The sequence below is a fragment of the Hirundo rustica genome, chromosome 18 (assembly GCF_015227805.2).
Source record: "Hirundo rustica isolate bHirRus1 chromosome 18, bHirRus1.pri.v3, whole genome shotgun sequence".
Classification (NCBI taxonomy): Eukaryota; Metazoa; Chordata; class Aves; order Passeriformes; family Hirundinidae; genus Hirundo; species Hirundo rustica.
Window position 1 is genome coordinate 2,073,179 of NC_053467.1, and position 27,824 is coordinate 2,101,002.

Here is a 27,824-nt window from a genome sequence, read left to right on the forward strand (position 1 = left end):
GCATACCTCTAGAGTGACTAGATCCCAAAAAGAAGGTGATTTCCTAACGCTGTGGGCTTGTCTGTCTTGTGCAGAGCTCAGACATCTGGCAGAAGCCGGAGGGCCAGTGGTGGCCAGCTCTGTCCCCAGTGCTGGCCAGCGAGCTGTGCTCACTGAAACACTGCCCACGATTCTCATGCAAATGGCTGGGCTGAGAGAACAGATGTGAAACGTTTGTTTCTGCTCTTGCCGGCTTGTAAAGAAATGATGCAACTGGGATGGGGTTAAAAAGGGGGCCAAGCAGGGTGTGGGGGAGAAAGTTTATAACAATGGCTCTCCCTTGGTGGCCCGAAGTGATGGAGTTTATGTCAGGCTGTGCCAAATTCCTATCTCTAAGTGAACTGGACCAGCCCAGTCAGGCTTTGAGGTAGGGGCAATACACAAATATTATAAATATAGGGAAGTGTGGAAGCTGTGTCATGTCCAGCGTGGAGGCATCAATCATCCCCTTCCCGTCCTGAGTTTATAAAGTGGTTTTTGGTGGTACTCAGGCAGTTTACGCCGGCTGCGTGGACGGGCTGGAAAAGCTGACTGCATGCTCCAAGTATGTGGTGTCTGCTCTTGGGGAGCAGCGGTGATGAGGTGCCCTGGCAGGATTTGTTGATATTAGCAGTCAGAAAGAAGGAAAACCCATCGAAGCAAAGAGGCAGGGAACTGGGGAGCAGGGCTGACCTGATGGCACGGGGTGCCCAGGCTGGCCATCACCTCCCTCTCCACTGCGCTGCTCAGTGCAGGGGATGGGGAAACCAGCAGGAGAAAAAGTCCCACGTGTGATCATGCTCCATCTTCTCTGAGACGTTCTCCATGGTGACTCTGGGGCTGTCATCACTGGGATGCCCATTCAGATAGAGGTGTGTTTGAAATGAGTGTGAGGCCCTTTTCCTGGGAATATCCCTGCAGAGAAACCCTTGAGGAAACAGAGCCCTGCTGTGCAGAGCTCAGAGCCCCCACAGTGCAGCCATGGGGGTGTCCCCCACAGCAGAACACACACCCACTCCTCTGCCTGTGCTCCTGAGTGCTTTGGAACACAAATATTTACACGCAGGCAGGAGATCCCTTGGCAGCACACACACGGGATCCTGAGCTTCACTTTTCCCTTCCGTGCCTGTGTGGATACCTCTGAGCTGGGACACAGCTCAGACAGTGAAGGGGGATCTCAAAGCTGAGGTTTTCCCACCCTCAGTAGTGCCTGAGCCCTCCCCCATACTTCTGCAGGTGCCTCTGGCAGCTCCCAAGAGGGAGGGAAGGGCTCCTGAGTAACTGTGGAGGTCAGGAAGGGAGCAGGGAGAGAAGGGGAAGGCTGATGACTGAGACTGGGGCAAAGAGGGCACATCTAATTAGTGCATAGCAGGTGCCAAACCCCTGAATCACAGAATTCACAGGATGAACTAGGTTGGAACAGATCTTTGAGATCATCGAGTCCAACCTATGGCCTCACCTAACACCTCCTCATCAGCTAAATGCAGCACTGTGTACAGCCAGGCTTTTTTAACACATCCAGGGATGGTGACTCCACCACCTCCCTGGGCAGATGATTGCAGTGCCCAATCACTCTTTCAGTGAGGGATTTTTTTGTGAGAGCTAACCCAAATTTCCCCTGCTGCAGTTAAGGCTGTGCCCTCTGAGGAGACACCGCTAGATAACGACAGGTCTGAGCTAACCCGTGCTCAGTCTCACAGACCGTGGCTTGTAGCTTACAAAGTAAAAAATTACTTCTGTCTCTTTCTTCACAGGGCCTTTTAAGGATAAACTGTCCAATTCTGAAAAGACACCTGAATTATTTTTACTTTTAACCCAATAACCAACCACCCATGGTCTGCAATGCGGACTTCTCTATCCAATTACAAAATCCCACCCAGACCCATGAAGGAGAAGGTGAAAAAGAAGAGCTTAGCCTATGCCTTAAAACCTCTGTCTTCTTTTATATATATTACTATATACTAAAACCTTAAACTCTAAACTTTCCACACTGTGATATCACACACTTCTATTTAACTCCACACCCACAATCCCAGTGCTGTCACTCAATTTTGGAAGCCTGTTCCACGGCCTCAGGTCGAATGCAGTGTTCTCTTGAGGGTCAGTGCCTGTCAGCACAGAAAGTCTGGAATTCTCGGTGCCCAGGGCTCCAACACTCTCAGCCCTCATCCCCACGTGGAGGAGGTGACCACATCTCCATGGGTATGTCCAGCCAAGGCTGGCTGGGAGGACCTGTGCCACCTCCCCCCAGCCAAACCCCAGCCGCCTTGAGGAGAAATGCCTGCTGCTGTCCCGTGCAGCACTAACGATGATGTTTGGAAACAGCCGAGCTGCTGGTGCAGCTCAGTAATTACACACTGCTGAACATGCAAATCGGGCCCAAATTAACACCGCCGGGATGCTGTGTCCCCAAGCTGACAAATGCTCCGTGCTGGGACGGCCCCCAGCACCTGGGACACGCTGGAACTGGCTCTCGGGGACACGAGCTGCACCTTGCTCCGTGTGGTTTAGTTTAAGTATAGGTTAAGTATCGCTTCTTAAAATTATTTTAAGTTCTGTTCAGTTTGAGCCCTGTTAAGTTTAGGTTACCTTTAATTTTTTGTAAGTTTAAGTTTTATAACGTTTATATGATATTAAGTCTATATCCTATTAAGGTTTTATTGCATGTAAGTTTTATCAAGTTTATATAATTTAAAATTTCTTTCACTAATTTAAAATTCTTTCTGCCAAAATTTATTCATAGTGAGTTTAAGTATTGTTTGATTTTGTTATTGTTATTGTTTGATTTGATTTACCATGTTTTGTTAAAACACCCTTATCTAACTTGCGAAGCTTCGTTATTTTTTTCTTAGAAATAAGATCACTAAGGAAAAATAACTGAATGGCGCAGAAATTAACATTAATATTGACGGAACACTAAAACATAACTCAGATGTAAATATAGTAAACGGCTCGTTGTGCGCAGAGCCGTCCTAGTGGGGCTCACACACGCGCTGGTGCGCGGGCGTGAATCCCCGGCAGGCGGATGAGGACACGCTGCCAAACACACAGCGGGGCAGCTTTCCCCTCCCTGGGGGTTTTTCGGTGGTTTTAGCGCGGTCCTTGCCCCTCTTCATCCCTGCTCAGCCTCGGTGAGTTCTCCAGGTGTTTCTTGAAGCCCACCCAGGGCCGGCAGTGGCTTCTGGCGTTGCCCCACGGGAGCAGTCTGAGGGTGGGGTGCTAAGGGCACAGCATCCAGCCCAAACCCTCAGGGTGATGCAAGAAGGCCAAATTTCCCATACAAGGCAGCGATGTGCATCTCTTCTTCCCCCTTCCAGCAAGAACTAACGCCGTGCTGCTGCTTTGCTTCCTTTTAAAGCGCTCTCCTCAGCCCAGCAAAGCCCGTAAGCGGGGCTGTCACCAGCTCGGCCGGGGTGGAACAGGGGGAGCAGCAGTGCTGCAAAGAGGGGGCACCCAGGGGTGCTTGGTGTTTTCTGGGTGTTTCAAACAGCCCAGGAGCGCTGTGGGGCTCTGGGCTCAGGTCCTGTTGGCTGGGCCGGTTGTTTCCAGCCCGTGGTTTCGTCCTTCCTGAGGGGAGTGGGGTGCTCCAAAGGTATTGCATGAAAAGAGCGAGACGTGAGTGCCTCCATGCGTACCATTGGTGTAGAAAGGGAAAATTATCCCTAAAACCTGCTGTGAAGGGTTTTACACTCAGCCTCTCATCGGTGAGCCTCTGGATGTTTTTTTCCAGCTTTTTGGAAGGCTGATTGAGCCCTCAGTGTTCCCCAAGCATTGCTTGGTACCCAGTTAAGTCCATTAAAGGACTGCCCATAATTTCAGAGCTGCTTGGTTGAGCAGAGAGACAAAGGATTTTATGGGGGAACAAAGTGAAGATGGAAACGAGCAGCTCTCACCTCCATGTAGGGCACCCCCTTGTCCCGTTGTTGGGGTTATTTTTTCCAGCTGGAATGTCCATCCTGGACTGGGGAAACCTTTTCAAGTATACATCTTCATCAAAGCCAACCCTACTCCACAAAACACACCACTTTCCCCAAAAGCACATTTTTAACAGAACCAAAACATTTTATCCACAGCTAGCAGCCAGCCTTCCCTGTGTGTTTAATGTAGAACCATAAATGCAGATTTAGGGTTTAATTTTCCCTGCGTTGTTTCCATTGCCTGACTTGGCTTTTTTTTTTTTTTTTTTTTTTCTTTTGCTTTTTTTTTTTTTAATGGAGAATAATATTAAAAAGCACAAAAGGCCTGGAAGGTATTTATTGTTGTCCCAACCCGTAGCCGCTCACAGCCGTATCAAACCCAGCACGAGGAAGCATGCGGCGCGCAAATAAAACGAGACACAAACAAAGGTAATAAAAGAGACAAGTATCTGTTTCAAAAGCGCTGGAAGAGCAGCAGGAGTGTAACTACTTCGTGTTCCGGATAATATAGCTGTCTGGAGCGATCCTCAGGAGGCTGCACCAGGGAGCAGTTTATAGGTTCCCCTTGGAGAGCTCTTGTAAATATTTGCCTGCGGTGGCTGGGGGCTGTTGGGAACGTCCCGGGCTGCCAGCCCCACGACAAACCCACGGCTTGGGGTGTCCAGAGAGCACCCCCAGCACCCTGCACCTGCAGACAGGGCACCACAGGCCTTCTCAGGATGTGCTAGGTTATTCCAGGATGTTGGAACCCTGGAGGCCGAGAATTCCAGGCTTTCTGCGCTAAAAGGCACTGACCTTCAGGCAAGCACCGCATTTGACTTGAGGCCGTGGAACAGGCTCCCGAAATTGACTGATGGCGCTGGGGTTGTGGGTGTGGAGTTTGGATAGAATTGTGCGATCTCACAGGGTGAAAAACTTAGATGTAAGATTTTAGTATATAGTAATACATGTGAGTCAAGATGGAAGGGTTTGGGCACTGTCTGCGCCCTTCTTCTTCACCTTCTTCTTCCTTCTTCTTCATGGGTTTGGGTGGTTTTCTGTACTTGGGTGAAAAAGGTCCTCAGGCCTTGGGTGGTCATGGGGCACCTGTCATGGCTCTGACTCCAATTCAGTCTCCTCTTTCCGGTTCTTATTAATTCATGCTCCTGATCTGAGGCCTCCCAGATGTCCTCATGCCCTGTGCCAGCTCTCTAATCAAGTTGGCCCAATCCCAGCCGGGCAGGAGGTATCAGAAACAAGGTGCATTCACTCAGTGCCATGGCCAGGCATCAGGTACAGAGAGCTGTGGCCTCCAGCCCCAGCCAAAGCAGGACTCGGATTTCACCGGATTTCTGCTCACAGCTCTGCTTGCTTTTGGGCACAGGCATTGGAAATTATACAACAGTCCACGTCATTTTGTCAGGTCAAGAGAGTGCAGAGTGGAAATACTCTCTCAAAACTTTTTTTTTTTCTTGTTTTCCTGGTCTACATGGTATTTCCTGTGGGTACTTTTGTCCTTCCAAAAGAAAAAATAAAAATAAAAACCAAAGCAAAATCCCCATGCCTACATTTTTAGTGTCTCTGGCTCAATATTTCTAGATGCCTTTTCAACAAAACTACCAGGACTGGAGCTGATGATCGGGTCTCCAACACCTCTCCATCACCTGTCCTGTCTTCTTGGATTCTTGATGCTCCATGGGGATGCAACTCCTGTTCCCAGTGCCCTCATGGCTCTGCTGCTGCCCTGAACACCCTCAGCTCGTGCTGTGTCAAGAGAGGCCCCCTAATAGAAACACCACAATTCCTTTTGCTTTAATAATTCAACAGCATTTGACTCTGCCAGGCTCTGGGCATCCACACGCACTCCACCCCAAAAATCTCAGTGGATTTGGAAGCCCCTTGAAAGCCAGTGAGCGCTGGGACAAGGGCAGCAGCCACTGGTGCTCAGCCACCAGTGCCAGCCCAGGGCTGGGGACATCACAGGGCACAGCAGCAGCTCATCCCTGGCCTCAGCCTGCTCTGGGCACTCCCCATCATCCTGCCCCAGCACACCTCAGTGCCTCTTGAGAGCAATGTGTGCTCCTACAATCCAAAGGCAAAAAGTCCTTGAACTTTCTGTCTGATTTCGAGGGGGGGAAAACCCAGGAGATTATTGAGATCAATAGAGGATTTGGGTGGAACGGGAGCTGTCATTGCCTCCTCCCTCTCCCCTGGCTCTCAGATCCTTGGCCACTGCTGGCCTGTCCCCATTAGCCATTGTTCCTATTCATTTTAGATGAAGGGGCTTTTGTTGTCGGAGCCTATGTGGGGTCACATCACCCCTTGGTTATCAATCTGTTTCCCTCTGCCCGGTCCCATACTCCATCTCCCCGGCACAATGGGATGTTTTCTTCAGCAGCAGCTTCCTGACAGGCAGAGGGGTTCCCTTTCCCATCAGACCTTATAATCACTCGTTAAGTTGTGCTAGCCTCGGGCTCCCGGTCCCTTTTCCACCGTACTCCCAGTTTAACCCCTGATCCCATCTGTGCCACGGGTCACTGGGAAAGGGGAAAAAACACAGCCGTGCCAGCGGGGCCAGCACGGGCTGTGCAGGCACAAAGCACCCGAGGTGAAGCCTTCCCCTTCCCCAGCCGTGTGAAAAGCACCTGGAAACGTCAGATGGTGGATGCTGGAGAAATGGAAACTTAGAGTTTGGGGTTCGGTGATATACGGGAGCCAAGGTGGAGGACTTTGGGTGTGGATTAGTTGTCTTTTTGCACCTTCTCCTTCCCTCTTCTTCACGAATCTGGGTGGTTTCCTATTCGCCCTGACCTCGGAGCAGGAAAGAGCCAGGCAATCCCGCAGGGGGAAGCAAAGCCTTGAGCTCTGGTTTGCCAAGGGGGCGGAAGATTTTGGTTGTTCTGTTAAAGCCTCTTCAGGCTCACGTGCCAAAATTCTCTCCAGGCAGGCAGGTCTGTTTCTTCAGTGCCCCCATGAAGGGCATCCCAGATCAGCCCACTTGGAGCAGGAAACCTTGCTGCTGCTGCTGCTGCAAGGAGGATTTTGGCACCAGCCATGCCAGGAGAGCAGCCCCACTCACCCTCCACAGGAGCACCCGAAATGACTGGAGCAGGGGGAGCATTCCTGGGGGAATTCCTGGAGCGAGCAATAAATCTGTAAATAGATAAAAGGAGAAAGGCGGGGAGCAGAGTAAGGAGCAAGTGCAAACAGGAGCACAGAGGAGAGGCTGCCAGCCCCATCCCAGGGCTGAGCCCACGCCAGCAGCAGGATTGGTGCCAGGAAACTGAGTCACGGCCACGGGGCACAGCCCTGGGGGTGGCCACGCTCCCCTCCACCCTGCCAGCACAAGGGGACAGTGCCCATGGGCTCAGCACGGGGTGCAGAGCTGCCCCCAGGGATCCAAACACCCCTGCCAGGCTTCGGGAGAGCCACGCTGGGTCCGTGGTGGGCGTGAGGAAAGGCTTTGAGACGGGCAGACAGAAATTTAAGGGGAAAAGAAAGAATCTGCACCGAAAATGTTAAGTCAGTCGTGCAGGAGACTGAGTAAAACCAAAAGCAACTTTTGCTCCGAGCTCTAAGGCATTAAAAAGCCCTGAAGTTATCCCCGAGAATGGTTATTTTTGCAGCAGGGCTAAAGCAGATAAGACGAGTAAGTTCTCAGCACTTGATGTCATCATGTCAGCCACATAATTTTTCTGGCTTTACAATCCAGCGTTCATCGAATGGTCTCTGTAGCAAGAAAAGCTCGTCCAAAAATAAGGTCCAAACCAGCCTGCTGCTAATAAAGAATCTCAGATTTGCAGCTGTACTAACAGAGTCCACGGCAATGCGGGTGAAACCATTTCCCTGTATTGCCCTTTCTAAAGCATTAAGACACCTTCCTTCTCGGAGAACTGTTCCTGGCTGCAGAATTACTGGTGCCTTCAGCCCCAGGAGGCAGAAACCATGAGTCAGGGTCTGTAAAAATATCACAAGTTTTCCTTAAATATCGTAGGGCTCTTTTAAATATAGATATATTTAGCTTATTGCTTTCTAGACACCGAAACTTTTTATACAGGCTCTGGTCATATTTTCCCTAGTCAGCCAGTGACTCTTTAAAGGGAAGGTGAGATTCACACAAATATTTCCAGGAAAAATGCTGCAAACGTAAGTCTTGCAATGCAGTCCCAGCAGATACACGCTCTGTGCTCTTTCACACCGATTTCACTTCTCTTTTCTGTTTTTCTCCATGTGAAATGACCTTTTTTAAATTTTTTTTTATTTCCAGGCAGAAAGTGTAGTGTTTTTTTCAGGCAAAAAAGTACCATAATGAGAATAATAAGAAGTCAAACCACTTTTGCCCTTCTGCAGGGCGCAGTCCAAAGCCCATTGATGTCAGCAAAGTCTTTTCATTGACTTCAATGAGCTGGATCAGAGCACAGATTTATAAAGGCATTTAGGTTCCTAATGCTGTAAGTAGTCGCCTGGAGGTGTTGGGGGGCCTAACCTGCTTATAGCATTTTGTAAATCTACTTGTGTATCAGAGCATTGAAATACCTGAAATGCTACAGCATCCTGAAGTCACCAAACACGCCAAGATCTAGTAGAGCAATTCATTGCAAATAGCATTTGTTATTAATTTTGCTCTGTTTACTATTTGGAAACACACTTTTATTAGCCAGCCAGCTCTGCAGATGGCTGATTATAATTCAATGTAATTTTCTTTTTTTTCCTCCCTTCTTTTCATTGCATAATTTGTGGACACACCAGCTTTATTTCCAAGTAGTTGAAGTTTAAGTCCTCAGCTACGTTCACACCAAACAGAAGGAGGAAAAAAAAAAAAAAAAAAGATCCAAGTCAAGGGTTTCATTTGCAAGTTTGTTTGAAAATTCTGTAATCTATGACAAACATTTCAAATTAAGAGGGCATTCCCACAGGCAATGGAATAACGAAGCCCTTGGAATCAGGCAGCCGAGCCACGAAGCTGAGAGCTATTTCCACATTTTACGTACTCTCACAGGAGAAGAGCAAATTCCAAGAGCAATTCCGTGTTGTGCTTGTAGATGTTTCTTACCAACCGTGGGCCGGATCCTGCAGCCAGCCTGGGGGCAGCCTGTGCAAGTTAGAGGGGAAAAGTCTGATTTTGGGATGTTCCTGTGCTGTGTTCAGCGCAGAGCTCAGTGGAACTGCTGCTCGTAATAGTGCGAGTGGTTTTTACACCCCAGTCAGTGTGCTGAGCTTAAGGGGAGCTGTTCTTCCGTGCAAAGGTGTTTGTGTCTGGATTATTGGGCATAGCAGGAATTTGATCTCAGGTCCGCAGGGATGCGGGGGGTGGTGGTGGTGTTCAAAAAAACCCGAGTGGACGGACAGGCAGATGGACAGCGCGGTCAGACAGACACCAGGGTCTCATCGAACCGAACTTGCTGGACAGAAAAGTCCTGCGGAATTCGGCTGCCAAAAGAGGCTGCCCGCGGGCAGCGGGATGTCCCACCGGGGCTGCAGAGCAGTCAGCGCCGAAAGAAAAGCTCGAAAAGTGTTCCCAGATCTCCTCCCTGCCCTGCGGGATAGACTCAGGCCATCCCTGCCCTCCTCCGCGACAGCTTCCTGGGCACCCCCGCACCTCCCGGCACAGCCTCCGGGGCATTCCTGCATCTTTCTACCTCCGGAACAACCTCCCGGCCGCCCACGCATCCCCGGCACAGCTTCCCCGGAGGGTTCCCGCATCCCCCCGAGCATCCCCCCGAGCATCCCCCCGAGCATCCCCGCGCTCCCCGCCACATCCCGCAGCGCATCCCCGCATCCTCCGGCGCAGCTTCCCGGACACCCCCGCTCCCCCCGCAAGGGCTGGGCAGCGGTTCCCCGGCGGGGTCCGCCCGCTCCGGGGGCGGCTTCGCCCCCCGCCCCCGCCTCGCCATTGGCCCCGCGGCCGGCAGCGCTCCGCCCCGCTCCCGCCGATGCCTCGGCCGAAGTTTTCCGCGGCGAGCCGCGCACGTGGGAGCCCCGCGTCGAGCCCCGTTACCGCATCCCCTCCCGAGGCCGGGGCGGCTCCCCCGCACCCCCGAACCCGCCCCCGGCCGTGCCCCGCGGGGGATGCCCCGCTGAAGCGGCGTGGGATGCGGCAGCGCGCAGCCCCCCGGCACCGCGGAGCGCAGCGCGGAGGGGCCGCGCCGGGGGGCGGCCGCGGAGCATGGCCGGGGCTCCCGGCCGCCCTCTCGGGGTAGCATGGCCGTGAGCGCGGCGGCCGCCCCCGCCGCCGAGCCGCTGCCCCGCAGCATCTTCAAGAAGTTCCTGGTGATGCTCTGCTCCCTCCTCATGTCCCTCTACGTCTTCTACTGCCTGGCCGACCGCTGCCAGACGCTGCCCGGACCCATCATCGCCGCCGGCGCCGCATCCGAGGAGGACGAGGGCGGCGGAGGAGAGTTCCTGGGCGGCTCGGCCGAGCTGCCCCCCTGGCAGGCGGCGGCGGCGCGGCGCAAGCGGCTCCTGCAGCGGCTCAAGCAGCGGCGGCGGCGGCAGGAGGCGGCGCCGGGCGCGGAGCCGCCGGCCGGGGGCGGTGGGAGCCGGGCCGGCGGCTCGGGCGGAGGGGGCACGCTGGCTCTGCTGCTGGGCGAGGGCAGCAAGAGGCTTCCGCAAGCCATCATCATCGGCGTGAAGAAGGGGGGGACGCGGGCGCTGCTGGAGTTCCTGCGGGTGCACCCCGACGTGCGCGCCGTCGGAGCCGAGCCCCACTTCTTCGACCGCAACTACGAGCGGGGACTCGCCTGGTACAGGTACGGGCCGGGCGGCGGGACGCGGTGCGGGATGGGGATGGGGAGATGGTGGGCATGGGGATGGGGATGGGGATGGGGATGGGGATGGAGCGGTGGCCGAGCCGCCAGTGCCCCCCGCTGGCCGCTGCTCCCGGCAGCCCCGTCCCCGCTCCCCGAACCATCCGCGGATCCTTTTCTCACCCTCCCCGCCAGACCCTGTCTTCCCTCCTCCGTTCATCGAGCGTTCTCCTTTCCCCCCAGCCCCTCGCTCCACGCGTTCCTCAGTCCCTGCTCGCAAATCCTCCAGCCCTCCTCTCCCGGCGGAGCGCCCCGACCCTCCTGTCCCCCAGCGCTCCCGGGTGTCGCCTGCGGGGCGGGTGCCGCACACAAAGGGACAAGCGGTGGGTGCCCCGCTGGCCTGAGGACTGCGCGGGGGTGCTGAGGCAGAGCTCAGCCCTGCCATGAGCAACACGGACCCCCCAATATCTTTATGCTCCCCCGGCTCTTTGTGGCAGACCGCTGACTCCCAGCCGAGCCGCCTCGCATCCCCCGCTGCCTCCCCATCGCATCATCGCCTCCCGCAGCTCCCAGCCCGGCGCTGCAGCCGCTTTTCCTGCAGTCGGCGTGCGCAAAACCCCCGCTATATCCCCACGTAAATATTTCAGCATCCCGGGAACGAGTAGCCAAAAATGTCACTTGCAGGAGCACAACCCCACGTGCTCACCTTGCCCACGAAATGCAAGCAAAAGGTTCATCGGGTGGTTCTTTCAATGAATTCGTGTTTTGCTAAGCCAGTAAATGTTAAAGCCAGGAGGGTTCTCGCTGAAGTTGTTTTTTTTTTTGTTGTTGTTGTGTTTTAAAGTTAGTAGAGGAGCGTCTTTCCGGCAGATTCCTATGGGAGGGCTTGGTTGGGGTGAGGGTGAAACTGCCGCCTGGTGTTCGTGGCTATCTCGAATGAACCAAGCGAACAGGAGAGGATTTGGGGTGCCCTTGGAGCTTGTTTTACCTTCGCCTAAAGCCCGGCTATTAGCAGAGAGAAGAGGATTTGGGCTCAGCTTGTGTTGACGGGATTGAAATGTGGAGTAGGGTAGTACTGACAGTCCGAGTGTTTATGTAAAAGTCTCAACACGTGGAAGGGATGAGCTTCCCTGTGTATCCGCCAGTGTCAGAGACACGCCGGCTTTCTGCAGGCTGCAAAGTGTGGCTTCTCTTGAGAAGGAAGATTTCCTTTTGTGTGGGCTGAAGCTGTCTACAAAATTATATCTTTAGTGTGTGCTCATCCAGTTTCCGCATGCTGACCCTGTAGCAGAAAGGAAACGTTAACAAAATGAATCGGAAAAACCTCAGGAGCTCTAATCAAGTCTTTGACTTTGAAAAATAAACACACGGCTGTGGGGTGGCATCTACGGAAATTTATGGTGGATATGCAGAAAAGCTCATTTATCAAAGATGCTCTCGAAGCTTTGAGGAGCAGATGGCAGTGGGGTAGACCTGCTCCTGGAAGCAGTCCCTGAGCGAGGAGTGCAGACCTCGACAGAGGAGGAGCCACAAGCATTTAGGGCATGGTGTCATGGGTAGGATTTTCCAGAGGTTTGCTCTTGATCTTGCAGCTCTCATTCGTTGGACGTGCCGTCCCGTGCGCTGTTTGTGTAACCGTTCTGCTTTAGCACTTGGCACATGAGCTCTCCTATTAATTGCTGCAGCTTGTTTATTCTGGTATTTGATGTTCTGAGTTGAGTTTCATCTTTTTTTTTTTAATTTTATTTTATTTTATTAGCCCTGTGGAGGCTGAGGTACAGTGACTTCTTTGTACGGGATTATTCCCCTGAGACCTAATCTTGCTGGCTTTGCTTGTGTGAGTAATCTTTGCTAACACACAGAGCCCCGGCGCGATGGCAGAGCTGCGGTGCCAGCGTGCTGCTCACCAGCTACCAGCCTGCTACAAAGACTCATTTAAAAAAAAGAAAAAAAACAAACAAAAAAAACCCCACCCTACCTGTGTCCCTGCACGCTTTGTTGCAGCCTTTGATGAGGGTTCAGTGCTGGGAAATCGCCAGATGTTTGCCAGAGGTCCCGATTCCTTATCTTTGGCATCGCAGGCTTAGGTTTCAGGCGCGCTGCTGTTTCCCAGCAGTCAGACTAAACAGCGTCATTACAAGGTATAAACACTCGGGTTTGCTTTCAGCGCCCGCAGGAAGCCCGCACGGGCAACAAAAAAAGCTGGGGGCTGTTAGGAATTGAAGAGCCAGCCAGGCTTGGTAGCTGATGCTGCTGTCGCTGGAGCACGGAGGTGGGCTGGCACGGGGACACGGTGGCTGTGGTGGGGTTTGGGGCGTGAGGAGAAGCCTGGTTCCCCCTGGGAAGGAGAGAGCTGCTCCCCCGTGGGCGTGGGGGAAGCGGCTGCGGCAGCGGGGCGATGCTCCTGGAGCACACTCGGGTGTGCCTGTGAGGCACGGCCTTGGGGACACGCAGGTCACCTGCCGGGGTGGCACACAGTGCATGGAAACGTCCTCCAGGAAATCAAATGGAGTCAGGGTGCTGCTCCTGGGGGAGCTGACCTTGTAAAACATCGGTGGGATTTAATTCGGGGAGTGTGACATCTCCGTGTGGGCCCGTGTGTGGGCTGGGTATCGAGGGGAGCCGTGTGCCCGAAGGAGCTTTTTCTGGTTTGGGTTTGAGTCCCCTCATCCAGCAGGGACAAAAGGAGGGAGGGGGGCAGCCCACAATGCTGGCATTGACTTCAGCTCTGAGATTGCTGCTCCAGCCCTGAACAAGGCTATTGAGCCAGCAGAGTTCAATAGCAGGTGAGCATGGGCTTTAATAGAGTTCAACTGCCAACCCCCACCCCAGAACGGCTGTACAGCCTGGGGAAAACTCCCAGAAAGAGGGGCTGAGCCAGCCATGTAAAAAAAAAAAAAAAAATGCCTGGATTAAAAGAAAATATCTGTTTGCGAGTGATACGGCGAATCTGGCTCTTTCCCTCTGATCTTTTGTTAGTCTCGCACTGATTGAGCTGCCTGTTGGAATGCCATTATACTGTCACTCACCCCGGGAACATTTACTTCATATGTTTTAATCTCCCTGCCTCGGCAGCACCAGTGCCACTTTCACTAGAGTGAAGCCAAGTTAATGTCATTGGATTACATCTGATCCAGGGGGAGATGAAAGATAATTCAAAGTTACTCCGTCAGGTTGGGAGTTTAAATATTGCTCCTCCTCCAATGCTTCCAGAGCTGGGGAGTTCTGACGCCTAATTAATGTCCTCTTGGGATTTTTTTCCCAAGTTGTTTTCATTTGTTTGTTTGTTTGGAGGTTTTTTTTGTTTGGTTGGTTTTTTTTATGTTGTTATTTTGTTTGGGTTTTTGGGAGGCTTTTTTTTCTTTGTAATCTAAGCAACCACTGGTATTTCTGAGTCAAAGGGAACGGAGAACATCTCAGATGCTGAGGAGGTCTGGGATGGAGGAAAAGGAGGATTGTTGGGAGGGGACGTTCTCCCAGCAGCTGCATCCCTCCTCGAGCTGTGTGCTCTCCTCCATGCCTCCCACCAGGGTGAAATCAGAGCCCTGGGGATGGGGGAGTCAGGCTGCTCCTCTCCTCTAGCAGGGCTTTTGAGGGCTTTGTCACCCAGCAGCGCAGCCTGTGAGTCAGGAAGTGTGGGAGGGAGGGCAGGAGTGTGTGGATGATGTCAGGGGGACATCAGGGCAGTGAACACCATTTATGGAAGGTGAGGCAGGACCGGGTGGCCTTCAGGAGGAAAGACCTCGTAGCAAACCCCCCTGCATGAGGGAGATGCTGTAGCAGTAGTTGCCTTGATCACCTCCCCACCTTTCTTGCTGCTTCTGCAAGGAACACCAGCTCTGACTGTGTTCAGGGTTTGTCCAGCACAGAACGTGGCCTGTGTTGCTGGATGTTGTGTTTAAACCAGTTTGTTGTTGTTTTTTTTTTCACTCCCTGCTGCGTGTAGGGAGTTCTGGTTTAGCAGCACCTTCCCCTCGTCCTGGGAACATCTCATCTCATCTCCCAAGCACATTTGAATCGCTAATAGCATCCAGCACAGCCTGCAGCAGTTCCTCTGGAAATTACAGCCTTGGACAGCCCCACGCTGAAGAGGATCAAGGTCCTTGTTTATTTATTAGCTGTGTAATCAAATACCTCCTGTACTGAGCTCGCAGGGCTAGGTACTGCATAGAAAGGGAACAAAAGGTGGTCTTGGCCCCAAAGTGCAGCTAATTCACTGTAAACCACAGGTGGAGATGGGCTGAGCTTGGCACAGACAGTGCAGACTGAGGATGAGGTGGGTGGCTGAAGGAAAGGTGGCTTCTTTCTTTAAGGGGGAAAAGGAGCTGGAAGTGCCGTGGAAATCAGGGCTGGAGTCGTTGAGTCTAAGACAGTAACTGGTTCTGGTGCTCTTGCCACTGCCTGGACTTGGATGCTCAAGGAATTTCAGGGGAGATGTGAAACAGTTTGGAAGCTGGCACCTGGGGGCTGGGGAGATGCCGTGGTGTGCCTCAGTTTACCCACGTGTAAAGGGGAAGTCACTACCTGTTGCAGACAGGTTAAAAAAAAAAAAAAAGGTTATGAAAGAAAGGTCTTCTAAATTATGAAATTAAGCCTTGCTCTGCTAAATTAATAGCTAGGCTGTCATTTCTTCTGAGTGAAGCTCAGGAGTTTGCAGGTTCCCATGCAGAAATAATCTTGGGTATGAAGAGCTGGTTAACACAACAACCTGTTCTTGGGGAGAGAAACAAGTGCACCTGCATAAATATTAGATTAGATTAGTTCCATGAGAACCCACAAAGGAAAAATGTAAACAACCTGAATCTTAGCACGTACACACAAATCACCTCCTGGCCAATAAATGAAGTAGGAGGAAAACTACCAGCCAATGGGTGTTGCACGTGAGGTCTGTGAAAACTGCATGAAATGAGCGATGTGAATAAAGAATGGGCTTCTCCTGCATGAAGGAAACGGAGTCTCAGCTGATTTATTACAACAACTGCCCTGTGCTGCAGGGATGGAACCAGCAGGGCTGTGGTGGCACGTCTCTCCAGCACAGACACGAGGAGTTTTATGGAGTCTGACAGGTTAAACACCACCCAAAGCAGGTGAACCCAGCAGAGCTGCTGGCAGAGCAGCTGGAGCCTTGGCACGGCTTTGACTGGCTGTCCAAGGCTGTCCTCTGGCACCTGGTTGGAATATCCAGGGCTGGCACTGCACACATGCTCCTGACCAGATCTCCCTGCAGAGAGCTGGGGCTGAGTTCTTCTCCCTCTTGCTCCTTAAATGGACCCCCAAAGGGTTATTTTTTTGTTTTTTTTTTTTTGTCTGGTTTTTTTTATTTTTTTTCCCCAAACCATTTGTATCTCCACGTATCCCTTCTGTTTTCTGTTAATGGAGAAGTTCACACCCAGGCTTTGTGTCTGTTCCTGATGATGGGGTGAGCTCCTGAGCTGGGCTGGTAGGAGAAGCCAACCACATTCCTATCAGAAATCATCAAAAAATAAATGCTGAAGGTTTTACTGAACTCCTCTTTCCAGGCGCTGTGGTCTGCGCTGGGGTGAACTGGGGAGGTTCAGAAGTCTGTAGATCCCATCCTCCTCTTCAGTACCGCCTCACACCCCAGTCCTGGAGAGAACAGCACCCTTCTCACCCACCTTGTGGCTCCTGATGCTTGGAAAAATCTTGACCCAAGATGCCTGGAGATAGAGCTCCCCTGGCCCTGTCTGCTGGTGCTGAGCAGCTGTGGAAATGCGGCCTTGGCTGTCCAAGATGTCAGTGAAATTCTCAGCGCCAGCTCTCGTGGAGAGCAGCACAAAGCTGCAGCTGGCTGGGCTGAGAGCTCATTTATGGCAAAAATTGGGATAAACTTGTGAGAAACAGCAGATTCACCTGCTTTAACCACTCTGGTCATATCTCGTGAGCCTGTCCTGCCTTTGGGGGCTCCTGGGAGTCATCCCATCGAGGCTGGGGTCCAAACCATCACCAGGATGCCTTTACCCCAGCCCAGCTTGGATTTCACCCTGACCTTTTGAAGTTCAATCTGGAGCAGTGAGGTGTGGGGAGGGGGAAGGGAGCCGGTGCATTTCCAAAGAGTTCAGAGCAAACGAGCAGCGATCAGAAAACCTGGGAATAACCCCCCCATGGGCCCCCTGCGTGACGCAGGCATTGAAACTCCTGAGCTGCTAATTATGCTTTTTTCCCCTGGAGAATTCGGAGGTAACCCAAACTGCTTTCACAGGGAAGCAGCAGATGCTGGCGAGGGGCAGCAGGGGCGGGTGTCGTGGCCATAAATCTTTGCAAATTCTCGTTACGTGCAGGTATTACGGGAGGGAAGTGAATTAGGCTGCAGTTAAAATTCTGTTATTTGGGTTGGATTGCCGGGGCCTTACCCCGTTACAAAGCCCCAAGTGAGGGTGTCCATGCAAGGTCTGGGGTGATCCCAGGGATTGTGACAGCGGCCGGTGTTGCTGCTTTTCTCCTGCATAACCCCCCCCCCAACTGAGAAATTCACTTTTTCGTGGTTTGGGGTGAAACCCTCAGCTCCAAACCGCGCCCACCTGAGCCCTGTGCCGGGAGCTCCGTGAGCAGGATGGCGCCCGCAGTGAGAGTATAAATAGAGCTGCTCGAGGAGGTGAATTATTCCTGGCATTGCTTCCCTTGAATAACGTGATTCTGCGGGAGGAAATCTTTCAGCAGAAGAAATCGCCGGCTCCCTTCGTGCGTGGCGAGACCATCCTTCTTGCTTCCTGGAAGTGAGGAGACTCGTTATGGGCTCTTTCTCTTGCAACACCATCTGTTGCAGGGGATGAAGATCCCTGCTCAAACTCCCCCGAGGCTGCTGGGTCTGTCTCCGGTGGGAGACAGAGGAGAAACTTCTCACTGCTGCCCCAGGGGAGCTTTTTGGGAGCCTCGTGTGGTTGTTTTCCCCATGGCCGAGCAGCTGTCACGTAAAAAAATCCCACTGGGGCAACTCCAGGCATCTGGAGACCTTTCTTGCACCAAGCTCCTGCAGCTCCAGTGGGATCCTGCCTGGCTCCCGGCTCTACCCCGTGACTCCAGCTCCTGATTGCAGCTGGCGGCTGCAAGCTGGGATATTCACAGCTGGATCATTTCTTTCCACAACCACCCTTCTCACAGCATCCCCCGGGGAGAGATGTTCAGGTTCAAGTGCAGCATCATGATGGCAAGCTGGCTATTTATTGATTTAATAAGTTATTTCTCTCTCCAGTGGGGTCTTTTTTTGTTGTTGTTGTTAAAAATTGCAGAAAAAAAAAGCGCCAGTTTATGGGCTCCCTCCCATGAACCAAGCTGTCTGGGGAAGCCTTTTATGGAAAACCAGCAGATCAATAGTTTTGCCTTCTGTGTTTTCCCATGTGCGGCTCTGTGCATTCTGCTCTCGGTGCTGCGTTTTGTCATTGCCATTTCACTTCTGCCCTCGTGGTCTCGTGTTGTATCACAGAGCAGCTTTTGACCCTGTTTAAACTTTTGCACAAGTCTGTTTGGGAAGCCAAATTACGGGGAGAAATCCCAAACATTGGCTCAGTAGAGGAAGTGAGGAAACATCTGGATTTCCCACCTGGGTGACGCTCCGTGCCCTGACTCCTCCAGGACAGAGTTAGTGGGTGAAAAGCTGGAGATGTGATGCCAGAAGAGGTGCCTGGCTCAGCTGAGACACCCCAAACACCCTGCAGAGCAGTGACCCCACCTGCTGATGCGCTCCAAGCTCCTGTAGCCAGCAGGACGTGCTGCTTTTCCCATTTTGCAGCTGCGCTTTCACTCCAGAGCTGTTACCTCGGTTGGAAACCTGCTCCTTACCTCCCTTTGGTTTCCAGCATTGCTGCACTCCAGGTTGTACCTTGCCAGGTTTTGTTTTGGGCCTCGGTAGGAAGCTGTTGGGAGGTCCCAGGGTGTCCTTTCCCCTGCTCCTGGGGGACCTGTGCCCGTGGCAGGGGCTGGATGGGGGTGCAATTAGTGGGTGTAATTAGTATTGTGCCATTAACACGCTGTGATGAGCACAGGTAGAACTGGTGATGGCAGGAGGAGCCTGGGTGTTGTGCCAGAGCCACAAGTGAGGGAGATCTCCCTTCTGTGAGGCACGGGCACGGGGTCAGTGCCCTTGTCTGGGGGGCTGAAGATGTTGGCAAAGCCACGGCACGGCTCATCCCATCCCCTGTGTTTGGGGCCGTGCCATGGCCATCAGCAGCTCTGCTGGAATGGAGGATGCTCCACTCTGCCGATGGGGAAAGAGGCAGAAAAGCACCCAGAGGTCCTGGCAGGGTAAGGCTGAGCACGTGGGACCTCTTGGCACACGTTCAGGCAGTGCTGAGCTCCCCTGGCTGAGGTGAGAGGGGAGGTTGGCTGGTACCGGCATCAGCCGTGGGTGTTCAACGTGTGCTGAGCTTCCCTCGGCACCAGCCACATCCTCCAGGCTGCTCCTCAGCCAGTGGCTTGTGCTGAAGGGCAGGAAAAGTTCCTCTGCTGCCTCTCACGAGGGCTGAGGGTGCCAATCCCCACGTCTGGGCTCGCTTCCATCTCGGGTGATTCTGGTCTCTGCCCCCAAAAATGAGCTCTGCCGTTTCATTTGGCTCCAGCTGCCTTTGCTCCCTGTCCACGGACCTGCTAGCCCTGGTTTGTGCATGTCCATTCCGTGGTCCAGAAGCCCCTGGGAGGAGATTTCACGGGGTGCTTACCGAGGCAGTGGCTGTCCCTCCTCCCCCCTCTCGTGTCTCCATCTGTACCACCAGCAACAGGTTGGAAAGAAGCAGAATTAGAGACTTTTCTCCAACAGCGTGAGATTAAGCTGTGAAATCGGCTGCCACGGGAGGGTTTTTTAGCTAAAAGAGTCTAAAAAGCGCCCTGGAAGTGCTTGGCAAAGAAAAATGCATCAGGAGCTGCTAAACCTGATGGACCAGAGACGAAGGGCAGCTGAGGGAATTGTCAAGTCTCATCTGAGTCTGCCCCTGCTGCTGGCACAGGAATGATCTCGTGGATCACAGGGAAAGCCCATAACTGTTACTGAAGGGGAGCTGTGGTTGGTGTTGTTTGGTTAAAAATCCAGCTGGTGTGCAGGGATGGATTTTCAGGTCTGGCATCACGTGGTTGGCAGCAAAGGAGGGAGGATTTCCACTTTGCGCCGTGGTCTGGGTAATTTGGGTAGAAACGACCATCAAACCCCTGTTCCCTGTCGGTTCTCGTGCTGCCTGGAGGAGCCCAACTCCTCTGCCCTGTGCAAACCTGCCAGGGTTTAAGGGCTGCCAGAGGTTTCTGAGCAAGCACAAAAAACCCCCAAACACTCTGTGTGTGGGTGTGAATGGCTGAGAGTCAGTGTGAGTCCCGCAGAACACCAAATGATCCTTGTCCAGCTGCTCAGCTGGACCCTCCTTAGGACCAGGGATGGGATTTTGTTGGGCACCTGCACGCAGCATGTTCTGTGTCGTGTCCAGAGCAGCTGAGGAGGATTTGGGACACACTCAGCTGTCTGGTGGTGAACAAGAGCCTGATGAACTCACAAAACACTGAGCTCATTGCTAAAGCTGCAGCTGGGAGGGCTGGGGCTGGGTTTCCTGCAGCCAGTGAACACCATGATCTGTCCCTCCAGCTCTGCCCTCCCCGGCTGCGTTTGCTCTGACCACAGGCAGGCACAGAAGGTGCCCAGAGGCTTGGACACAGGAGTCACATCGAGCTGAAATCTTGTTTTTACACGCCCAGGGTGCGATCCCTGACCAGCCCAGCGCAGGCACCCGGAGCTGCCTGGGCCAGGAGTCACTTTGTGACAAGTGACGCTGCCGTGCCTGCTCCTGGCCCCGCCACCCTTCCTCCCAGCACCGGTGCATCCTCTGGAACAGAAGGAGGGTTCAGTAGTAGTCAGAGAGGCCGGGGCAGGGGAAGGAGTCCCCAGGCTGACCCAGATGCAGCTCACAGCAGTTAATTGAGTTTGACCGTCGGCAGTGCCCCGGCTCGGGGTCAGCCCTGGGTGGCACAGCCCATCCCGGCTGCTTTGTTTGGTGCTGGACAGGTTGAGCTCTGCCCTGCCTGCACGGGGGGTGGTGGCCTCCTGTCACATCCTGGGGACCTCCATCCCCACGGGGGGGTGTGAGCTGTGCCTTTTGGGGGGCTGCACCGTGGAGTTCACAGCTTTGTCTGCTCCAGGCTTCCCAATTGCACTGGAGCTGTCTGACAGCAAACCACTGGGTTTCCTGATGCCTGGGGGTGTCCCCGCTCTTGGTGCTCCCATCCCTGCAGTCAGGGATGCAGCAGGGGATGCATTTAGGAGTTGTTTGTGCTCTCTTAACTTCCAAAGACGCATCAGCCAGGATGTCCAGAGGAATCTCTGTCCGGGCTGATCTCCTGAGCCGGGCTTTAAGCACATGGCACACACTGGGGAGGGAGGGGCACTGTGCGCTGAGAGCCATCCCATCCCCGTGCTGTCCTCAGGGTGAGGGCACCTGCCACACCTCCAGAGGCAGGAGTGGAACCCTGAGGTGATCTCATTCCTGCCCTGACCCTCCTTCTCCAGCCCAGAGCTGTAAAATGGATTCCAACAGGATCCTGGAGGGGAGGAGCAGAGGGAGACCCGGGCACTGTCCTGCTCTTCTCTCCTTGCAGCTCCAGTGGTAGGCAGTGCCAGAGGCTCCAGGCACATCCCTTGCTGTGCCGTGGTGCTCCAGGGGCAAAGGAATCAGGAGGGAGTTTTGGGGAGTGATCAACTTCCTCAGCCGAGGCAGGGCTGTGGGTCAGAGAGGCCCAGTCATTTCCTGGTGATATTCCTGCTAGAGGGGATGATAAACCAGCACAGCAGATTGACAGAATTCACAGAATCACCAGGCTGGAAGAGAGCTCCAAGATCATCGAGTCCAACCCAGCCCCAACACCTCAACTAAACCCTGGCACCCAGTGCCACATCCAGGCTTTGTTTAAACACATCCAGGGATGGTGACTCCACCACCTCCCTGGGCAGATCATTCCAGGACTTTATCACTCTTTTCGTGAAAAACTTCTTCCTGATACCCAGCCTGTATTTCCCTTGGTGCAGCTTGAGGCTGTGTCCTGTTGTTCTGTCAGTGCTGCCTGGAGACAGAGCCCAACCCCAGCTGAGCACAGGCACCTCTCAGGGAGCTGTGCAGAGTGATGAGGTCACCTCTGAGTCTCCTTTTCTCCAGGCTGAACAGCCCCAGCTCCCTCAGCTGTCCCAGATACAGACCTACCTTTGAGCTTTGGAGCAAAGTGAGGGCTGGGACAATGGGGACATCCCCTGAGCCCTGCTCTGCAGAAGGACTTTCAGGCACAAGCCCATGGCTCACCCTGACGTTGTTGGCTCAGCCACGGGTCCTTCCCTCAGCAGAGGTTTCCAGGAATGCCATCTCCCACTAGGCAAATCATAGCCAGCATATGGATAGGGAGAAATTGGATTTACCCTGTAATGTAATCAATGTCAAATAACTAATTCTAACTCCGAGCTCCGTGTTTAAAGTGCTGTTGGTCTCTGGGGTTCATTGGAGTTATTTAATCTAATGAAATCCCATTATTGTCTCACGAGGGTGCACCACGGGGATGTCTTTCCTAGGAAGAAAAGCAATGGTTAAAGAATTGGCAGCCAGGGACAAATCTCCAGTAGGGGAAAGGGGCTGAGTGCAGTAAGTGGAGGGTTTCACCTGGCAGGAACCCAGAGCACATCATTCCAGTGGTGGCTGTCACTGCTCAGGACAGGGCGGTGGGGGCACATGCCCACATCCCTCCTGTCACCTCCCTGGGCAGGCTGTGCCACCTTTTCCCTTTTCTTGGCCCGAACAGGAGTTCTGTTTCTTAACCCATCTCAGTGCCCAGCATCACACTGGCTGTGCTGCCTGCAGTGGGCTGTTCTCAGCGCTGGTCCTGCCTGTGCTGGGCTCTCACAGAATCAGAGAATCAGAGTGGTTTGGTGATTGCAGACCAGCTCCTTCCAACCCCCTGCTGTAGGCAGGGACACCTTCCTCTAGCCCAGGTTGCTCCAAGCCCCATCCAACCTGACCTTGAACACTTCCAGGGATTTAAGATGGTTCCCCCAAACCTGCTGAACTTTTTCCGTTTGCGTGGAAGGAAGTTTTCCTGGTCTGCTTTCCAGGGGGAGACAAGACCTCTTTGGGGTCACATTTCCCACACTGGCTTTGTGAAAGCTTCTGAGCCTTCAATCAATTACATCACAACCAAGCCAAGCTGAGCCTATTGCACCAGTTGCTGTCCTGCATGCTGAGCTTATTGTATTCAAACATCTTGGACTCCTGTTGTGCTCCAGTTTCCCGTTATTACTTCTTTGATAGGACTGATACTTTGCACCGCTCATTTGCTGCTAAAATTGGAGCTGTTGGAGCAGTAAGTGACAATTTCCTTTGGAGCAGTGTGGGGTAGGAGCCCAGCGTGGTGCTGCCCCAAAGGAGAGGGATCAAACCTGCTGTTCAGGGGTAAATTCCTGTCTCACACCGGAGCAGCTTTGTAGGGACAGCTGGGATGACTGTCAGGGGTGCCCGGCATCCTCTAGAGGGAGGATTGCACCCAGAGGTGCTGGGAGAGGACACATCTGGCTCGATGTCTGCGGATGTGACGGGGATGAGGGGTTGTGGCTCCGTGCTGCAGAGTTATCTCGGGACTTCCTCTGCGCTGCCCATCCCCAAGGAGCAGCTTCTTTCCTCAAAAACCATCTCCGTGCTGAAAAAAAAAAAAAAAAAAAAAATTAACAAGGAGCGTGTCTGGTAATTTAATCACGTTAAGTGCTCCTAAAATCACGTCTGCTCTGCGCAGCAGCGTGCCGGAGCTCTCTGGAGGAGCAGATGGGGCAGGGTTGGGTGCAGAGAGGTGGGGCAAAGCAGGGATTTCTGGAGGAGGGAGGGTGACGCCTGCCCCTGGCGAGCGCTGCAGGAGCGGCCCTTGCCCCCCGAGGGTGGCACTGTGCCCTCGGCAGTGGCACGGGTGATGCTGGCAGGGGCTGGCGTGGGAGCTGGGTGCGCTAACGAGGAGCCGCCGGTCCCCGCCGTGCCCGTGCTCGTTATGCACGTCCCTTTCACGCCGCCTTCATTATTCCCCTGCTATCTAGCGTCATTAAGATATCAAGTTCATTTAGGTACATCCGCATTGGCAGTTTAATTATGTCTGGGTACTACTCTGTATTTTATTCATGGACTATCTGGGGGCGGTTGTCAAACACAAGACCGGGAGATAAAGGTTGGGTGGCTGCAGAATGCTAATGTCCTGCTGGTTCCCTTTTGACGAATACGCATGCCAGTTATTGCCAAACTGATTATTTCGTTCATTAACACCACATACATCAGCTCCCTTCGCCCGGTATTATTGTACACATTCATCTTTTCATAAACAATTACCTGACAAAGTTGGGAAAGGCAAGTGGTGGGGAATTAACGCCGTGCTGGGAAGTTCCCGGTGTGGCTTGGTAACAAGGTGCTGGGGCTGTGCAGAGCGCTCCCGTCGGCATGATGGCTTCATTAATCAAATTAGGGACAATAGCATGTCACACGTCACACAAGGACCCGTTTGTGTCGGCGGGTGGGGCTCCCTGACCAGTTCGTGGTGATGAGGTGGGTGAAATTCCCTGTGGGAAGCAGCAGGACCATGATCTGCACTTCTCATTATTATTATTTTTAGCAGTATTATCGCCATTACTACGGTGAGGAATATTTGCCTGAAAGCAGGCTCTTTGTTGTTTCTGCCTTTTTTCCAGCTTCCTCACGCTGCTTTTCCCAAGTTGGAGCCCTGTGCAGTAGGATTAAAAGTGGTGGTAGGAATGATTAGGACATCACAAGTATGGAACCAGCTGGGGAGCAAAGTCCCCACCGTGTCTTCCTTCTACAGTCTTTTGACTGTAAAAGCTGGTGATGGAGAACAAATATATATATATATATATATCAGGGAGATGTGAGCAGTGAAGAGTACCCAAAGTGGAGAAATAAGTGATTCCTGCAGCTTTCTCAGAGATGGTGCTGAGACCACCAGGAAGGGCTGGGGATGCTGCTTGCCCAGATGGAGATCATTCTCCAGCTCCTCATGTCCAGCACAAACCCCTGTGGAAGGGATTGATGCCTTCAGTTTTATCTTCCATGTATTCCATGTTCTGTGCTGCCCAGGGTGCAGCTCTGAGCTCACACTCGGGGTCACTCCGCTCTCTGCACACAGCAGCGACACAAAACAAATCCTTTACCTGCTGCACACCAAGGACAACTGGGACAAGTTTTCAGCCCCAAAAGCACAAACAGCGGTGGCTGGAGGGAGGAACAAGAAGGATGGGACCTGACAGCCTGGAGCTGGAATTGGACAATTCAACCCCAAAGTGCAAATGGACCACAACTGATCCAAGTATGAGACCTCGTGACCCTTTGTCCATTTTGTGCCCATTTTGTGTCCACCTTGGGTGCAGCCCTGGCCAGGCTCTTGTCCTGCCCAAGGTGTGTCCTAAAGGCCTTTTAATAAACATCTCCCTTATTCTCCAGCTCTGTGCAGTCTCTGTTCCAGCTCAGCCTTCCCAAGGCATCAGGATCAGACCTGGAGCTGCTCCCAGCAGTCCCCTTGAACACACAGCCCACATGGTTCCAGTGTGGGGTCTCATTTTACTTCTTCAGATACCTTGTCCCCTCAACTGTTTCCCTGGTCAGACTGGCTCCCTGGGATGCTGAGGAGCAGCTGCAGGAGGCCACCAATACAGCCAGAATCAATTCAGCTTTTCACTCAAGCAGACACGCTGGAAAAGTAATGCTTCAGGGGTCACACTGCTGCACTGCTCCAGCGCAGGATTTGCAAACTAAATAAAGGATCTGAGTGAGTTTTAAGTGCCTAACTCCCTTAGGCCCCCTTGGAAAAAAAACCCCATTGGAATAACTAAGAAGCTTTCACTGTGCGTTTGCAGAAACATTAATCCTCCTTGCTGTGTCAAGTCCCTTTGATCACGCTTCAAAATCTTCATCTCCAGGGGTCCTGTCTGCGCTTTCCAAATTGGCTTAGGAGCAGAAGACCTGGGCTCCCAAGGCTCAGAGCCCTTTCCCAAATCCCTCACACCGTGCCGGGGGTCCCCGAGGTCCCTGCAGGGTGGGACCCCAGCGTGGGGTGATGGGTGACTGCTGTGGGATTTAAAATCCCTGCTGCCCTAAAGAGTGTCAGCCCCGGCTCAGTCAGTTCCTCCTGTGGTTCCTTGCATATTCCCAGGGAAGCGTGACGAGAGAGGAGGCGCGCTCGGGCTGGGTTTTCCCTTTGGGCACGCTGAATGAATGGGGAAGGAGGGATGGCCTTGCTAGGCAGGGCAGCCCTGCGAAAGGAGAGGCTGGGAGTCATCTTCAGGAGCTGATCTGAAGCCTTCATCCCACTCTAGCTCAGTGCTGAGTGAGGAAGAGCGGTGTTTATTGACCTGGATCCCAACCACTCAAGTTGACTTATGAACCTGAGGTCGCTAATTGAGTTTGTTTTTTTTTTCCATCCGTCCATATTCTTGAGAACATTTCATCTTTTTTTTTTTTTTTTTTTTTTTTTTTTTTTTTTTTTTTTTTTCTTTTTCTTTTTACTTTTCTTTTTTCTTTTGGCATTTTTGAGCTGTATTCACTCTGAACACCCTCGGTGCCACACTAATGCCCAAGCCTCAGCCTCCAGCTCCCTTCCCCGTGACGTGAAGGTGAGCTCGGTACAAACCACTGCTGCGTCGTTTACCCATGAAATTTAGACCTGCTGCAAGCTTAAAACCTCCTGAAACACGTCAGGTGACTCTGATATTGGATTAGACAGTGATGCATTCCCTGGGAGAAGGTGGAATTGCTGAGCCCAGGGAAAAGCTCTTGCTGCATGATTTTGTGAGTGGTGGCTCAACTCCCTGCCTTGACTGTGGGGCTGGAGAGACCAGCATCCATCTCTGTGCAGCTTCTGGCCCTTGCCTTGCCCAGAACTTGCAAATTAGGCCAGGAGGAATCTTCTTCAGCTTTCTGGAGGCTTTTGCCTGCTTTGCACTTGGCTGCTTTGCTCTGGGGATGAAAGCACCGAGCCCTTTCCCAGCCATTAAAGTTTCATTTAGCAAAAGGACAAAGGATTTTGGCACAGGAAGGACGAAGAACCACTGCCGGAGTAAACTTGTGTGACTCTATGTATTTTAGATCATAGCCTGAGGTCAGGCTCCCTTTTTTTATAATAAAAAGAGGGATTTTTTTTGGCCATGCAGCAGGGGGAGATGTGTAGTGATACACACAAAACAATCACTTCTCAGCATAATTTAAGGAACAACCTCTCTTCCCGAGTGAGGTCCTTTGAGGTGTCTGGGCTTTTATAAAACTCTGCACGCACAGATACACACAGAGGTGTACACACACCATCTCCAGCAGTACAGGGCACGCCACAGGAATTCCCAAAACTCTGTAATAATCTCTGTTGAGCTGTTTAGGACTCCACGGCAATATCTTGGCAGGCAGAACCTTTTACCTCTGCAGATAAAGGAGAAAATCCATCTCCCAAAACCCTGGCAGCCCAATCTCCAGAGAACCAGGGGTGTCCAGAACTCCCCAGGTGTGGCTCCATAGCCCAGTGGCTCCCAGCCTGCTGCATCATTTCCAACATTATTTCTCTACCTCCAGCTTCAGCTGCCTCAATTTAGCTAGTTTAGTCCCTAGATCCTGATTTTCATTCTCTGAGATTTTGTGGCATTTCTTCAGGGGGAAGGAGAATGGAGGAACACTGTCTTTGCGGGTTTTTTGTTGTTGGTTTGGGGGGTTTTTTTGTTGCTTTTTTTTCACAAATCACCTCAATTCAGTGTTTTTTTCTGTGTCCTTCCAACTTTCAGACAACGTTTTATTCCCCTTTACGTTGTCTGCAGCTCCACAACCACCACCCCTCTCTCCAGCGGCAGTTCCCATCCCGACTCCTCTCCCATCCTTCTCTTCTTCCACGGGAGGAGCACAGGCGCTGCAGTGGGTGTGCATGGCCTCTGCTTGCACCGAGGAAAAAGGAGGCAGACAAGGAGAAGGAGCAAATTGCATTATGTGCTGCGCAGTGTGGCTCCCAGGGGGCAGAGATAACGTCGTGAGAGACAAAGGAACAATAGTTTGTGCTGGCCTGAGCACTCGCTGGATTGTGGATTCCTTTCTGGAGTTATTCCTGACTTCTTCTGTGTGATTGTGTCACTCTTTTGACTTTCCACTTTTGTGAACCGAGCCCCAGGGCTGATAAG

General features: G+C 52.7%; 1 protein-coding gene across 1 annotated transcript in view; it reads left to right on the plus strand.

Moving 5' to 3' along the window:
• The first annotated feature begins 10,109 nt into the window (after nt 1-10,109).
• Nucleotides 10,110-27,824, plus strand: part of LOC120760943 (heparan sulfate glucosamine 3-O-sulfotransferase 3A1-like) — a 30,799-nt gene continuing 13,084 nt past the window's right edge. The window contains exon 1 of the mRNA XM_040081724.2: nt 10,110-10,663. Within this exon, the coding sequence (XP_039937658.1) occupies nt 10,116-10,663 (548 nt within the window). The 5' untranslated portion in view covers nt 10,110-10,115. The remainder of the gene's footprint in view (nt 10,664-27,824) is intronic.